This window comes from Pseudochaenichthys georgianus, chromosome 6 (assembly GCF_902827115.2).
Source record: "Pseudochaenichthys georgianus chromosome 6, fPseGeo1.2, whole genome shotgun sequence".
In the NCBI taxonomy this organism is placed as follows: Eukaryota; Metazoa; Chordata; class Actinopteri; order Perciformes; family Channichthyidae; genus Pseudochaenichthys; species Pseudochaenichthys georgianus.
This window is the reverse complement of record NC_047508.1, coordinates 2,005,955-2,021,932: the sequence shown is the minus strand read 5'-3', so window position 1 is coordinate 2,021,932 and position 15,978 is coordinate 2,005,955. Positions and strand designations below refer to the sequence as shown.

Here is a 15,978-nt window from a genome sequence, read left to right as displayed (position 1 = left end):
TGCTCCCCTTTTGATATTCATATTTGTGCGTGCAGTCTCTCCGGATGCCCCATCGCCGCTGCAGAGAAGCTGTCCAAGGGCCTCGACAAGCAGCATCTCTCTCCCCCCGGCAGCGAGCTGCTCAAAGGAAGTCCCAACGACAGGGTGCTAAGGTGGGGTTCACAAAATATTTTATCATATACTTTACATATTTCCTTTTAAGATATCCGCTTGACTAAATAAGAAATGCATGGGTCCCGGGAGGAGAGCTCTAAGATGTAAAGCGAGCCAATCATCATGACCAACCAACGTATCAGTTATAACCTCACATGTTGTCTTTCTTATTAAAGACCTTGATAGAGTAAAAAAACTGCCAAATTAATGTATACAATAACAAATAAAATACTTCCAGACTGTATTCAGAATTAGACTGTTCCAAATTATAGTAATTCAACAATAACTACATTTTTTGTATATTCAATGTGAATTATAAGAAATAATAAATGTTAAAAGGGATACTTTAAAAAAAGTCTACACCTTTACAGTCAGTATATACTCGCTAAGGTTGGTCACTTCAAAAGTAACAACTTATTTTTGTTATTTAAGATTCAAATGTTGTATTGTAATATGTACAAAAGCTATAGTGTAGTAAGTCCCAACAACCCAACATACAATACTGTATACTACTGACTAAATAAGGAAGTCAAATAGTTACAAATACATTTTGTATACGTGTATTTGATTTGTATTTGTTCAAATGAAACCAATTCAACTCAACTAAAGATGAGACATCACATCTATCCCCAGACTGAGAGAGATCACTATATGAACGCTCTCCCACAGTGGAGTCCCTCTCAGGCTGTTCCTCCTCCTGCGCTCAGACAGATCTCAGACCTGCTGACCTTGTTAGCGGGCCTCAGAGGTGGAGCTGTGTGTGAGTGGCTGGATACAGAGAGGAGGTGTTGGAGCATTCAGCGTGCCGCTGCGATCATTACTGTCACCAACACTGACATCTCGTTATCTTCATTCATCTCCGAGCGGTCAGCGCCCAGTTCCCGGCCAGAAGAATGATAATTACCACAAGCAGACACTGGTATTATGCTAAGTCCACGCTCTTCCTCATTGGTATTGTAATTAATATTGCCGCCGATAAGCTAATTATGCAAGTTACGGGGGCATTGTGGGGGGAAAGGAGAACTAATTGCTTTCCTTGAGGAAAAGCTCATCAGTGGTTGGACAAAAGCAGAGGATTAAAACATAATAAGGCTCGCTTTGTTTTCCCTCCTCAGATTGTTAGCAGAATGAGCTAAGAATGTGTGTTATGTGAAGAATTCCTCATGCAATCCGTGCTCTAATGTTGAATACATAAAAAGGGGGAGTAAATCCCCTGTGATCGGTGGTATGACGTGTTTTGACTGTCATGAAAACCCTCCTCAGATGTGAGCAGCATGACTGCAGGCCGGGTCATGTACTGCAGATATGAGCACAGAGACTCATCCGTGATGCAGAGGAGGAGGGGAAGGGCTGGGCAAAAAGTGGGTGGAGGACCTCTTCCACTCCCTCCTTCTCCCCCCCCCCCCCCCCCCTGCCTCTCCCTGGTCTATCAGTGGATTTATGCCAACAGGTCTAACAAAAGCGCAGGCTCTCCAGGAAAACGAGAGGGCTTAAAGCTCATACATTCCATGCTGTACAACATGCAAATGTGCCCTCTGCTGATAAGAGAGCTTTTAATCCTGCTGCACTCCTGCTAAGTACACCGTGGCCCTATCTTTACTCTCCCTCTCTCATTCTCTCCCCACTCTTTTTTCTGCCTTGCTTATTGGTTTTTTGTCACTGCCTAATTTGATCCCATATCTATTCTATTTTACTTTCTTTATTTTTGCCTTAATCCCCCGTCTACACCGCCAGCCCCACCTTGACATCCTCTCGCTCTCCCTTCCCTCCCCTCAGGCCCATGTGCTTTGTGAAGCAGCTGGAGGTGCCTCAGTACGGCAGCTACCGGCCCGACATGGCGCCCAGCACCCCCCGCGCCAACCTGGCCCGGGAGCTGGAGAAGTACTCCAAGGTGTCCTTCGATTACGCCAGCTTTGACGCGCAGGTGTTCGGGAGGCGCATGCTGGCTCCAAAGATACACAGCGGCGATATGACACCCAAAGCCTTCAAAAGTAGGAGAGCCCCGCCCATTTGTTTTCAAACCATTCACAGACGGAGAGTGGTGGAAGAAGTACTCAGATCTAGTATTGGCATGATAAAGTGTTCTTTAAGTACAAAAAGTACTCATTTTCCAGTATAGCCCATTTCATAATAAATAAAATATTACATTATTGTATTCCAATTATTAAGGCATTGTTGTCAATTTGTCAATCCCCAATTTAATCAAGTTGGGGATTGACTAGCTTAACCCATAATAATATTATAATACATGATTTATTATGGTTGATTTATATTCTGTACTATTCATTTATATATGCATTGCAAAGTGGCTAGTAACTAAAGTTGTAAAATGAATGTATTGGAGTAAAAAGTAAAAGATAACCTCTAAAGTAAAAGTATAAAGTAGCATCACGTGAGTAAATTAGTACCTCAAAATTGTACTTAGGTAAATGTACTTAAAGGTGGGGTAGGTAATTTTGGAGAAACCAGCTCGAGATCGCTAGAATTTGAAAATACACAGCCGTAAGAAATCTGCCCCTTCCTTCAGACTTCCTCACAGAGCCCCTCCCCCAACACACACGCACCCGCACATGACCAATGAGGGCACGAGGTAAGTTTGTGCACAGATGGAAGGCTGACAGGCAGGCAGGCCATCCAGTTATTTTAGCCGTGCCGGCTCAAATGATTGGTCGTGCTTTGTACAGTCCTACGGCTTCCACAGGTGAATTTTTTTTAATGGATTTGTTGTCAAAGCACTTCAGATATTCATTGCTAACGGGACGTTAAGAGCATTCCATGGAATATAACACAAAGTGTATCTCGAGCCGGTTTCTCAAACGTACCTGCCCCACCTTTAATTCACCACTGCAGACGTAGCAGGCTACTTACTCATTAAGCTAAGCTAATAAGCTATTGGTTCTAGCTTCACATGTTTTGTCTACTTGTCTGTTGTGTTTATTTTTAACATCAACTGATCTTACGTTGACCTTTGCCCTCCCACAGCTAAGCCCTCATTCCCCAAGTCGCCGTCACCCAGCCTCAGTCTCCACGGTTACGGGAAGAGCTCCTCGTTGGCCTATGACTACTCCCATGATGCCGAGGCGGCTCACATGGCTGCCACTGCCATCCTCAACCTGTCCACCCGCTGCTGGGAGAAACCAGAGAACCTGAGCACCAAGCCGCTGAGCGCCGAGCCGCAGAGCGCCGAGCCGCAGAGCGCCGAGCCGCAGAGCGCCGAGCCGCAGAGCAAGGTACTGCAGCCACACAGTCACCACAGGGTGACCACAGACAGCAGGTTGGGAAACAGACCTGATCCTTCAGGGGCGAGCCTCCCATCCCCTCTCATCTTCTCTCCTCCTCTCCTCTCATCATGTCTCCTTTCCTCTCCCCTTGTCTCCTCTTGTCTCCTTTTGTTTCCTCTCCTCACTTTTCCTTCTTTATTTCCTTTCCTTTTTTCTTTCCTCGTCCTCTTCTTTCTTCCTCCTCCTATGTCTTTTATTTTGGTTTTTTCTCCCCTCTCACTCTCCTCCTCTCTTTCTCTTCTCCGCCTCCCCCCCTCCTGTCTTTTGCTCATTTTGTTCTCTCCCATCAGCTCTGCATGAATATATCATCAGGAGGCCTTGGCTTACAGGATGGTGTTGAGATGCAGTTGCATCACCTCTCCCGTCCTCTTCTATCCTTTCATCCCTCCAGCCCACACACTTTTCATGTTGTTATTGAATCTGGACGGCTGCCAGTTCCCTGGATTACTCTGCCACCAGGTAGCCTTTTTTCATTATCTGCCGCACGGATCTTCCACTCTCTTTCTCCACCCCCGCCACTCGTTCTTTCATTTTCTTTTCACATCTTTTTTCTCCCTTTCATCTCCCTCTCTCGCTCCCTATGCAAGTCTCTGTGTTTGTCTCTCTGTCTATCTCTCACCTCTCTGTGCACAGGAGGTGTAATTGGAGCCCCACTTCCCCCATATTGTGATTTTTAAAAACCCGTTTGCCTCACAGAGGAGAGAAAGTGACTGCTTCGTCATTTTTTTCCTGATGTGGTTTTAGGAAGATAAAAAGTCCAGATGAATGTCTGTAGCAGTACAGCAGAGCGAGGTGTTGTTCAGCGAGGGCTACAGCGCACCTTTACAGCGCACATCAAACAGCCACTGATCTGGAGTCAGCCGCTTGAAATCCAATATTGAAACATTGGAACACTGAGCTCATCAACCAGGGACATTTCTGGGAACCCTTCCCAGTTCCTCTCCTCTCATAACCCTTTGATTTTCCTGGCCCCTGACTAGTACATATGAGCGCCATTTTAGATGAATTCTGAAAACATGGCTGCTCTCTCCCCTCTGTGTCTGATCACCTGCCAGCTCTGTAACACAGCATCACAGAGTAAGTGCCTGCTGCTGCAGAGTATCACCACACTGCATTAGATATCATTACGAGCATGCCTTACACTGGATGCTGCTCCAAAATCAAGTAAAAGAATAACAAAACAAGGTTTTTTCGCTTGTAATAAAATCTGCCAATAGAACACGTGAAAACTTGCTTGGTAAGATTTCTTAAAATATGATGGGATATTTAGATGAATCAGGTCTTGTAATTAGCTGAGAAAACCTTGTTTGAGCTATATTGACCAGAATAAGGGAATGTTGTGTTACAACATGAGCCACAACTGGTCAGAAGTTTTCTCTTTTCTGATTTTCAAATAAAAATGTGTTTTCTAGAATCAAGTCAGATGTATTTATTGATACAGGAAGATCCATCTTTTACAAAAACCACAGTAGCTTAAACAAACTTGTTTCATCTGAGATCCAACTCAAAATAAGATGTTTTCAAGAGTAAAAAAAAAAAGAGCCTATATCTCACTGCATTGTTACCTCTTAATTTATTATGTCTTATTAATTAGTGGTGAGACATATTCTCACTAGAAAGTAGACCAATATACTTGGCAGGCTTTCAAGTTGTTTCCGTGTAGCCAAGAAGGTGGTGCTCTGTCCTCTGAAAGTTGCTGCACAGCTAAACGCTTGTTTGTCATTAGCTTGAGTGCAATTGTAGAATTTCCGATAAAGGTGAATGGGCACGAACAGGAAAACAAATGCATTTTGTTACATGAGACATGTAATCCCTGGCTGAGCGGTTCATATGAAGTTATAACGAGGAAGATGTAGGTATGTGTAGCGCTGCAACTGAAACTGCTCAAGAGGGCAATTCAATGAATGATCATCATGCAGGACAGCTTTACTCATTTATATTTGAGAATACTTAATTAGTCTATTAGTGAGTATTTCTATTCATTTTCTCACCGCTACCTACAATATGTACAGCCGCACATTTTTCCATATTAAATAAAAAAAATGTAAAAAATGATGTACCATCACAGTGATTATCCTCTGCTATCATTTAGCAGAACAATGCTACATTGACAGTAACGGCCCGTCCACACAGCGGCGTGCGTTGAAGCTTCCAACGCTTCTGCCCATTCACTTTGAATGGGGTGACGTCACTTTTAGCCGAACTGCATTTTGGGAAGCGACGTGGAGCGTTGCTGGCGTTGCTCGCTTCAAAAGTTGAGCAATGTTCAACTTTTGACGCCTCGATGGAGGCGTCAGCCAATCGAATCATATGCCAGTACAAGCTCTAGCCAATCAAACCGCGTGCTTGTGTGTCTGGGGCGGGAGATTCATGTGATTGATTGTTGGTCGAGTGTCAGACACGCCCGCCGGCAAGCGCCAACGCACGCCGCTGGGTGGACGGGCCGTAAATGTTAACGGCAACAGTAATTCAAAGTTACTTTGGAAGAGTTGTTGTTGTTATTTGCAGAAAAACACTGACTGGCAACCCTTATTTGTGGTTTCCCCAACCATTAGGATCTTTAAATGGTATTGCCTTCTATTTTTATATAACTTGTTGGTATTTGAGTTTCATCTAACTTGTAGGCTACTGTCTGTGATTTCACCTCAGAGACTGAAAAACTGAAACTTTGACTTTAATTGAATGTATCATGTTAAAGGTCCCATGTCATGCTTTTCTGGTTCTTACCCGTCCCCTTGTTGTTATGAAGGTTGTTCTGCATGTAAACGGTCTGCAGAGTCACAAACCCTCAAAGTACACGGAGTAAAACTCTAACACAGAAAATACCTGTCTATGCTGCCCCAGAACACCTCGTTGGAGATTTCTCTTTTTCCATCGTTTACTTCTTGGGTATAGTGACGTATTTGAGTATAGTGACGTATTTCGGTATAGTGACGTATTTCGGTATAGTGACGTATTTGAGTATAGTGACGTATTTGAGTATAGTGACGTATTTCGGTATAGTGACGTATTTGAGTATAGTGACGTATTTGAGTATAGTGACGTATTTCGGTATAGTGACGTATTTGAGTATAGTGACGTATTTCGGTATAGTGACGTATTTGAGTATAGTGACGTATTTCGGTATAGTGACGTATTTGAGTATAGTGACGTATTTCGGTATAGTGACGTATTTGAGTATAGTGACGTATTTCGGTATAGTGACGTATTTGAGTATAGTGACGTATTTCGGTATAGTGACGTATTTCGGTATAGTGACGTATTTCGGTATAGTGTAATGTAACGTCCGTGGAGCCGTTACGTTTGGACCAATCCGTTGCGAGGCTCGCTGCTGCGAGGAGCGGACCGTGTGAGCCGGCTCACTGGTGTGGGGTCGGCGAGTCAGCGAGACACCGTGGAACTCAGTCTGCAACCCCTGGATTCCACCGGGTCCGTCTGCGTCGCGTTACGGCCGCGATACGGCCGCGTTACGGCCGCGTTACGGCTGCGCTGCGGCGTTCGCAAAGATCGTGGCCACTCTAGTCAATGGGTGCTATTCCACCAGACAGTTACGGCTCAGAAGCGCCCCAGAAGCATCTCGGCGCTGGACTGCAAGTCTATTTTTCGACGCGACGCAAGGCGTTGCAGAGGCGCCAAGCAGGAAGTGGACCGGACAGAGCATCCGGCCCATCCCCAAAATAAACTAATTTGCAGACCCTATCCCTCCGTAGTCTTTCAAGTAGGAGGAGAAATGCCAGCGTTCTCCTCCGGTTTACAGGCACTGTGTAAATTATATATATAATATAGAATGATGATGAATGCATTTTTTTACCACTAAAATACAGCAACACAGTTTTGATTCATGTCGTTTATAACTGGAATATTACAATTATTAATAACTTTGTCTGTACAAAGTAGCCTGTCCAGGAAATATGCCCAAATCAACAAAAACTGCGAGCTGGCAGATAAGACGCTCCGCTTCTGAAATGCTTCTGAAACGCGGCCGGTAGGGTATGACGCCGGAGGAGGCCGGACTAAAACCGCGGCGCAGATGGACCCGCTAGAATCGAGCGGTGAGCACACACACAAACTTCCAGCCAGGCTGCGGGTGTGTGTTTCGGGCTGGGTTTCGCTGTGTCTCGCTGTCTCGCAGACGGCCACTGGGCTCACAGAGGGGGGGGCAGGAGCTCCAACAGGCCGTTTAGGACAGAGAGTGAATACACATGCTATACAGAGATGCTGTGAGAAACCAATGTGAGTTTGGAAAACTGCACAATATAAATCTATTCTAGTCGACCTCAACAATGGAATTATGATCAGTAGAAATGGCCATGACATGGGACCTTTAACTGATTTCACATAACTGTATTATATACTGTATATTAAGTTAAAACTAATATTGTATATTTAAACCTAATGTTATTGCTTTCAACTAACCTAATACAAAAATGTATAATCTGTTGACATAATACATTTCATTAAACTTTGCAGTCGACCTTTTATTACTCTTTCATATTTTGAGGTGTTGATTAGATATAGTATACGGCCTCGATCCTGAGTATCTCCTGTGTCTTCCAGGAAGTGGACATCGAGGTGGATGAGAACGGCACCCTGGACCTGAGCATGAAGAAGCCCATCAAGAGGGAGGGAAGTCTGTCCAGCCCCGGGGTCCGCTCCCCGGACCCTTCTTCCTCCTCTTCCTCGCTCCATCACGATGGCAGCAGCATGACGTCTCCGAACCTCCCGGCCTACAAGCAGGAGGTGTGGGAGGGCCCTCTGGATTACACCAAGCCCAACCGCCAGAGGGAGGAGGACCTGGAGGAGGTCAGAGTCACCCTGAGCCCGAGCTCCACACATTCCCTGCCTTATTAGTCACAGAGGAAGTGTTGCAACATAAATAAACACAATTCCCCTCAAGCTTCTTGAATGAGAAACTCTTGCTTGTTTACATCACTTCCTGTCCCCTTTTCCGCTTTCTATTATTCATTCATTTCACTGAAATGCAAGAGTTACTGTGACAGTTAAAACATTGCACTGTGAAACACGGCGGTGTGTCAGGTACATTGCACCATCCTGACTTTGGCATATGCAAATCTGTACTCCTTTGAACTCTTTCAAAAAGAAATATAAAGGGCTTTGAGTGTACATTTTTTACAAGGACTCTGCATTTGGTAATCACTTGTCTAAAAAAGAGAATAGGGATCAGACTTGCACATGGGGGTTTGCAAAGTGTATTTGCTTGTATACAAATACGTACTGTTAACTGTTGCAAGAAAGCAATCACTCACAATGTGTCTAGAAAAGTCAATATAATCAAATACAAAGTAACACAACGTCCTGTTTGAATGATGAACAGAGGAATTAGCAGCACATCGTGCTGATCCTCTTGATCTCATTCCTCAGATGGAGCACACGGGCCAGTCGTTTGTCTCGTCAGACGTTGAGGACTGTGACATGATGCAGGATTGTCTAGAGGACAGGAAGTACCCGGGAGAGGTCACCACCCCCAGCTTCAAGGTCAAGTTCCTGCCCAAGGACAGCAAGAAAGATCTTCTCGCGTAAGTAACAAGTCTAAGTGCTCTGCAGAAATGGAAATAGACCTAACATTAACATACAATGATAGAATGCCATAACTAATGGAAAATAAAACTTCCGGCCTCTAACCAAAAACCTATTCCAAAATACCCTGTTTCTAAAAACAGTGCCTCTGTCTCTTCTCTGTTTCCTTGTTGTGCCCCCCCCCCCCCCCCCTGCAGGTGCCCTACACCTGGCTGTGACGGCAGCGGTCACATCACTGGAAACTATGCTTCCCATCGCAGGTGAGCTCCACTGCAGATCTATTTGGCTGATAGAGCGTTCTAGTGCTCTCTGAATAAAGTCTTGCATGAATGTTAGCTCTACGGAGAGTCTTCTGCTCTGCACCTGAGTCCACAGTGGGCGCACCACGACTAATTCAAATATGCATCAGTAATTGACCTCTTGCCGTCTGTCCTCTTCTTCCTAAATGACCTTGGTATGCCTTGCATTCTTGATTTCTCTTCGCTCACGTCCTTCTTCTCTCTCCTTCCAACCCCCCCACACTCGCTGCCCCTCTTCCTTCTCTTCCTCTGCCTGTCCTTCGCTCTCTCTCCTCTCCCTCAGTCTGTCTGGGTGTCCTCTCGCTGATAAGAGCCTTCGGTCCCTCATGGCGGCCCACACCCCTGAACTCAAGTATGTCTGCTCTACACCTCCGCTGCCTTTCACTGCCACTTCAACGCTACTGACACCGTCCCACAATGCTTTGTTCTGCGGACGTTATCTTATCCTTTGTGGCTGGCTGCTGCCTCTGCTGCTGCATCTGTCATGGCGTTTATTTCCCCTGGCTTAGACTATGCTTGCTTTGACTTTAATCAGTTCCTGTAAATGTGAAATGAAACTGTAATTTTGTAGCTCCTCACTAGAAAGTAGACTTTTCTTTTAGAGCGACACAAGAACTGGCTGAGAGCCTGAACAGAATACATGTTAAACATACTTTTCTCACAAGAGTGAATAAGAGAATTAGCAAAGGACCATTTCTCTCATCTGCAAAATGACATTTTCTAGATTTTTCTTTTTATGCTGACCTTGTTATAAATGTTAAACCCTCAGATGCCCGACCCAAGGATGTGACGGCTCAGGTCACATCACCGGGAACTACACCTCCCACAGAAGGTAACCAACAAAACACACGCACACAAACACATCCACACTCATGGACACACATTCACACATCCACACATCCACACATCCACACTCATGGACACACATTCACACACACACATTCACACATCCACATTCACACATCCACACTCATGGACACACATTCACACACACACATTCACACATCCACATTCACACATCCACACTCATGGACACACATTCACACACACACAAAAACACATCCACACTCATGGACACACATTCACACACACACATTCACACATCCACACTCATGGACACACATTCACACACACACACACACACACACACACACACACACACACACACACACACACTCAAACACACACGCACACACACACATATTCAGAGAGGCCTAGTGACAGTTCATGGTAGCTTTAGTCAGGGATCACATACTCGCACATTTCCACACCTTTTCATTATCCTACTTTTGGCCATATTGGGCGTCTTGAGTGGATTTGGTTTGTCATTTGGTTGAACAGCCTCTGTAAATTTATTCTTCGTGATAATGTGCTCTCCCTTTAACAAGCAATCACTTCAACAGACCTTTTTTCAACCCTTTGTTATCAACTCCATACTTTCTGTTTTCAGTATCTCTGGGTGCCCGCGTGCCAAGAAAAGTGGAATTAAAACTCCTACCAAGGACAACCAGGAGGACTCCGAGCTTTTAAAGTTCGTACTGCTCAGAAAGACATAATTCTGCTTTTAGCGAGGCTTACGGTAAAAGTAAAATGCAATAAGAAGAAAGAGAGAGAAAGTCACTGTGAATCTTATGCAGAGGTAGGGACCTGCCCCCCCAAACTGAATCTCTACTGATGGGAATACACTGACTGACTCTGAATGTAGTTCATGGCAGAGTATCAAAGAGTGAATACATAAGAATACATGGGCTTCATATTGCATTGGCACAAAACAGTTAATTTACCAGCATGTTGATCAAGGATTGTTCTGAACCCTAATAGCTGTTGCATTCATAATATTATTCATTGCATAAATAATATTTCAAAAATAGATATGAATTTGGCCCAGTAGAGAAAGTATATAACTTGTTTTTTAAAATATATTCTCAACTTTCTCTATAGTTTATATGTGGGATTCTCCTTCTCTAACCTGTGTTCTTTCTCTCTCTCTCTCTTTCTTCCTTTCCCTGCTGCCTGGCTTCAACTCGTCTTCTTCTTCTTCCTCTTGGTACACCTCTCTGGTTGTTTCCCTCCTCTCCTCGCTGCAGGTGTCCGGTGCCGGGCTGCGACAGTCTGGGTCACATCAGCGGGAAGTACGCCACGCACCGCAGCGCCTACGGGTGTCCGCTGGCCGCCCGCAGGCAGAAGGAGGGCATGCTAAATGGCACGCCCTTCAACTGGAAGGCCTTCAAGACAGAGGGGCCCAGTTGTCCCACCCCAGGGTGCGACGGCTCCGGACACGCCAACGGGACCTTCCTCACACACCGCAGGTAAGATGCATGCACTGTGATGTCTGTTACTAAAACTAAGGACCGGTTCAAGGCCTGTTGTTGGGTCTTCTGGTCCTTTTGACTTGATTTGACAGGGACCACCCCTCATTCAAATATAGTAATGTGTCAAAAAGTATGAGGAACTTCCTTGTTGAAAAACTAGCTGCTGAAAAAATATTGAATAGTATTAAATAGTATTCCAGCAACTTTAAAGGTATTAAAATGTTTCTTGTTTTTGCCAGAAAAAATGCAACAATATGCTGTGTTATATAAGACCCCATGGGTTTGCCGCCATCGGTTTTGAAGTCTGAAGCTTGGTATTTTGGCCACCCCCATGTTGTTTTTTTGGGACAAGAGGTGACCGTATTTGGAAGGGAGGGTGGAGACGCTAACAATAGTGCTAGCAAGCTTGGCTTGCAATGTACATTCAACTCCAAGTATCTTTGAGAACAACGCTGTGGCCAAGGTAAGGAAGCCACCCCTAACGCATACCCTGCTTTAACTTTTTTACTACAACCACAGAAAATATACTCATCAGGAAAGTATTAATATAACGTTAGAAATAGGGTCATCGTCTGAAGACTCCAGAAAGCCACTGCAGTGATCATGCTAAACTAAGCTGAATACTTGCTGGCAATCTCACAATTTAGAGCGTAAAATAATATTTCCGCAACTATTACTTTAAGTCACAAGGAAGCAATGTGCTGATTTTTGATTCCTCAATTTGACATATTGCCAGTTGAAATTAAATGATGGGTTGGGACATATAAATCTTACTTTAAATCCAGAATTGGTAACATAGCCAGCAAGTTTTTCGTGACATTTAATTTACCAACATGTGTCTTTTTTTCTGCAGCCTCTCAGGGTGCCCCAGAGCTTTGTTCGCTAAGAAGAAGGCCAAGTTCTCCTCAGAGGACTACCTGAGCACCAAGTTCAGAGCCAGTGATGGTAAGATTAAAACTGAAAATCAATCAATATCAAAGTATATGGAGACCTGTGTCTATCCATGTGTGTTGTTTCTAGAGCTAACTACACAGCACAAGTGTTAATGTAAGAAGTTTGGTGCAGAGTTTCTAATGTTTCTGTCTCCTTCTTTAGTTCTGGACAACGATGAGGACATCAAGCAGCTCAACAAAGAGATTAATGACCTGAATGAATCCAACAATGAAATGGAGGCAGACATGGAGAACCTGCAGACTCAGGTGTGTGTCTATTTTTGTTTTGCTTCTTTGACCTATAAATGATGAACGCGTGATTAATTCTTACAGGACTGAAGTGCTGACGTGAGTCTTATGAGAGCCTTTAGGTAACCAATTCAGTCACTTAAACATGTGAAGACTTAAACAATAAGAAACTTAAAACATTTGTTTTATTCCCGATTAGGAAGACTTTGAAAAGGATTAGCAGAGGCTACTCAGTATTGGCATATCCAGCCATGCAGTGGGGTGGTTTGTGAACTACCTCTCTTGCCCCTTTCACACCAGCGCCTTTTCAGCTCCGGCTCGGAGCTAGAGCCTGAAAAGCGCCGGGTTTTCCAGTTCACACTGGAGCTGCGCCGGCTCTTAGCTCCGGAATCCGCTTCATTTCCAGCTCCCAAAAATTGTCGGTCCAGAGGCAAGAGCTTTGGAGCTAAGAGGTGACGTCGCTTACGTCTCTCTTACGTCGAGGCGTGCAGGAAACTAAACCCACCTCCCCTGAACATGGGTCGACTGTTATGCCTGCCTACAAGCAGTAGTGCCTATAAACACACTTTATAAAGTCAGGCAACACTAACCAGGCTTCGTGTGATTCTGTTTATTTGTGCCTTACTTTGACCATCCGTTCACTGTTATCGATCATTGTGTTGTTTTGTATTATTGCAGCTATCGGATGCAAGTAGTCAGTTTAGCTTCGGTTGCTATGCCAACATCACCCGTTTTATACCAGAGAAACTTTCATAACAACGTTGTGATACCAAACAGTGTCAATTCAGACTGACACACATTCACTTAGGGAACTGGGGATATGCATCAGCTGCTTGTGTGAGTCGGACAGTGAATACTTTAGAGCGGCCGCTGCAGTGTGAGCTAACCGGGAGCTAACGGGAGAATACACTCCGTGGAAGAGCAGCACTGCAGCGGTCGGTAAATGCTGCAGAAACACATTAATAAACAATGAACCACGGCACTCTGGAGAAAAGTATAAGGTTGGAGAAGTCGTTATTCAATTTATTCTGGCTTCGTGTGATTAAAAGCAACACGATCATCGACCCGACGCAGTTGTTGTTGTTGTTGTGAGCTGCCGTTGGGGGGCAAATCAGCGATGTAAACGGTGACGTCATGACGCAGCAAGGGCAGCTCTGGGGCGCCAGTGGGCGGTGTGCACAGAGCGGGAGCTGAAAAGGGAAACCGGAGCTGAACCAGAAAAGCTCCCGCTCGGAGCTAGAAACTGAAAAGCGCTGGTGTGAAAGCCGCATGTGAAAGGTCCCAATGTGTTCATTTTGATGGGCTGACTTCTGAGTGGTTAAACATTTCTAATGGTGTACCACAAGGTTCTGTTTTAGGTCCACTTTTATTCTCCATATATATTAACAGTGTAGGTGATAATGTGGATGAAGCTACTTTACATTTTTATGCGGATGATACTGTGATGTATTGTGCAGGTCCCTCCATTAAGGAGGCTGTTGTTAAATTACAGGCTGTTTTTAACATTATTCAGACTCAGCTCTCTGAATTAAAGCTTCTTTTAAATGTTGATAAAACCAAGGTAATGCTCTTTTCTAAAGCTAAAAAGACACCAGAGCCTGTTTTAGATATTGTAACTACGCAAGGAACAAAACTTGAAGTGGTTACCTGTTACAAATACCTTGGTATCTGGCTTGATGATTGTCTCTCTTTTAAACTTCATGTCAATAACCTGCTAAAAAAACTGAGGGTTAGGCTAGGGTTCTTTTTCAGAAACAAGTCCTGTTTCTCGCTTGAGGCCAGGAAAAGGCTCTGTGACCTTTGACCTGTGCTGGACTCTGGGGATCTGGTCTATATGAATGCACCTGCCAATTGCCTGGTCAAGTTAGATGCTGCGTATCACAGTGCACTGAGATGTGTGACAAACTGTAAAGCATTAACCCATCACTGCACCCTGTATGCAAGGGCTGGTTTGCTTTCACTAACTGTACGGAGGCTCAGTCACTGGTACATTTTTATATACAAAGCCATGCTAGGGAAACTTCCATCTTATATCTGCTCCCTGATCTCACGGAGAATTGTAAGTGGCTACTGCCTGAGATCGAATGCAGTGGTTTTATTAAATGTGCCAACTGCTAGGACTGTCTTAGGGAAGCAGCTGTTAGATGCGCAGCTCCTCTGTCTTGGAACAGTCTGCAAATTAAATGGAAACTGAACAATCTGGTGCCACTAAATGTTTTTAAAGCTCGGTTGGATGCTACTCAATCGGAAGCTATTGGTACCTGCTTATGTGGATAGTTATGTAAATGATGCTGGATGATGTCCTTTTGTTGTTCTGTTGATGCTTTTATGTTTCATGTGGAACTACTTGAACAGGTCTCCCTTGAAAAAGAGATCAATGATCTCAATGGGATTTATCTGTATAAATAAAGGTTTGAAATGAAATGAAAAATAAACAACCTTTTTCTTACCAATATTAAGTAATAAAACACACACTTGCTTGATTTCATAATCTCGAGGTAATCAACAACTGACAAATATTTGTATGGCTGCCATTTACAAAAAGCATTGATCTCTATCTCTATTGGCTAATTTAAAACAGTATGTTTGAACGGATTCTATACTTTAAAAAGGCAATATTCCAACCATGTTAAGATCTCAGGCAATTAGGATGTTGGACCCAATTGCAGACAGGGAGACAGAGGTAAAGTATTGTAAGATACTTTATTTTTCCATGACTGGCAAAAATGAACAAAAAAGGTAACCACCAAAACTCTAGTCGAGATGACAAAAAACAGAGAACAAAAAATGAATGCGCTCACGCAGTGAGGAATCAAAAACTTTTCATGAGTACCAGGAGCATAGACCTTACCATGACAATAGACAAGACGAACTGACACTGAACACTGGGAGACAGGGGAATGTAAACACAGGGTAACTAGACACAGGTGGGAACAATCAGGGCGGGGCTGACACTGATGAGCACAGGAGACACACAAGGAGTGACAGGTGAAAACACTCAGGAACTTAGACACACCAGGGAAACTAACGACAGACATGAAAACACAGGGAAAAGAGACCAGACAATATACAGGGAGGAAAACATGACGAGGAGAACGGAAAAACACCAATACCTAGACATAGAAACGTGACATGACATAATAATCCTGACAGAACCCCCTCCTCAAGGGACGGATACTAGACGTCCCTAAACAAAACAAAAACAAATCCAAAA

The 15,978-nt window shown here is 44.2% G+C and overlaps 1 protein-coding gene across 1 annotated transcript in view; it reads left to right on the top strand.

The window, feature by feature from the left end:
- The window catches only part of myt1b (myelin transcription factor 1b), a 64,417-nt gene that overhangs the window by 35,443 nt on the left and 12,996 nt on the right, over nucleotides 1–15,978 (top strand). The window contains exons 10-21 of the mRNA XM_034085930.2: nucleotides 36–152; nucleotides 1,930–2,144; nucleotides 3,136–3,383; nucleotides 7,992–8,237; nucleotides 8,817–8,971; nucleotides 9,170–9,232; nucleotides 9,555–9,623; nucleotides 10,041–10,103; nucleotides 10,722–10,802; nucleotides 11,359–11,580; nucleotides 12,437–12,528; nucleotides 12,679–12,782. Of these exons, the coding sequence (XP_033941821.2) occupies nucleotides 36–152; nucleotides 1,930–2,144; nucleotides 3,136–3,383; nucleotides 7,992–8,237; nucleotides 8,817–8,971; nucleotides 9,170–9,232; nucleotides 9,555–9,623; nucleotides 10,041–10,103; nucleotides 10,722–10,802; nucleotides 11,359–11,580; nucleotides 12,437–12,528; nucleotides 12,679–12,782 (1,675 nt within the window). The remainder of the gene's footprint in view (nucleotides 1–35; nucleotides 153–1,929; nucleotides 2,145–3,135; nucleotides 3,384–7,991; nucleotides 8,238–8,816; nucleotides 8,972–9,169; nucleotides 9,233–9,554; nucleotides 9,624–10,040; nucleotides 10,104–10,721; nucleotides 10,803–11,358; nucleotides 11,581–12,436; nucleotides 12,529–12,678; nucleotides 12,783–15,978) is intronic.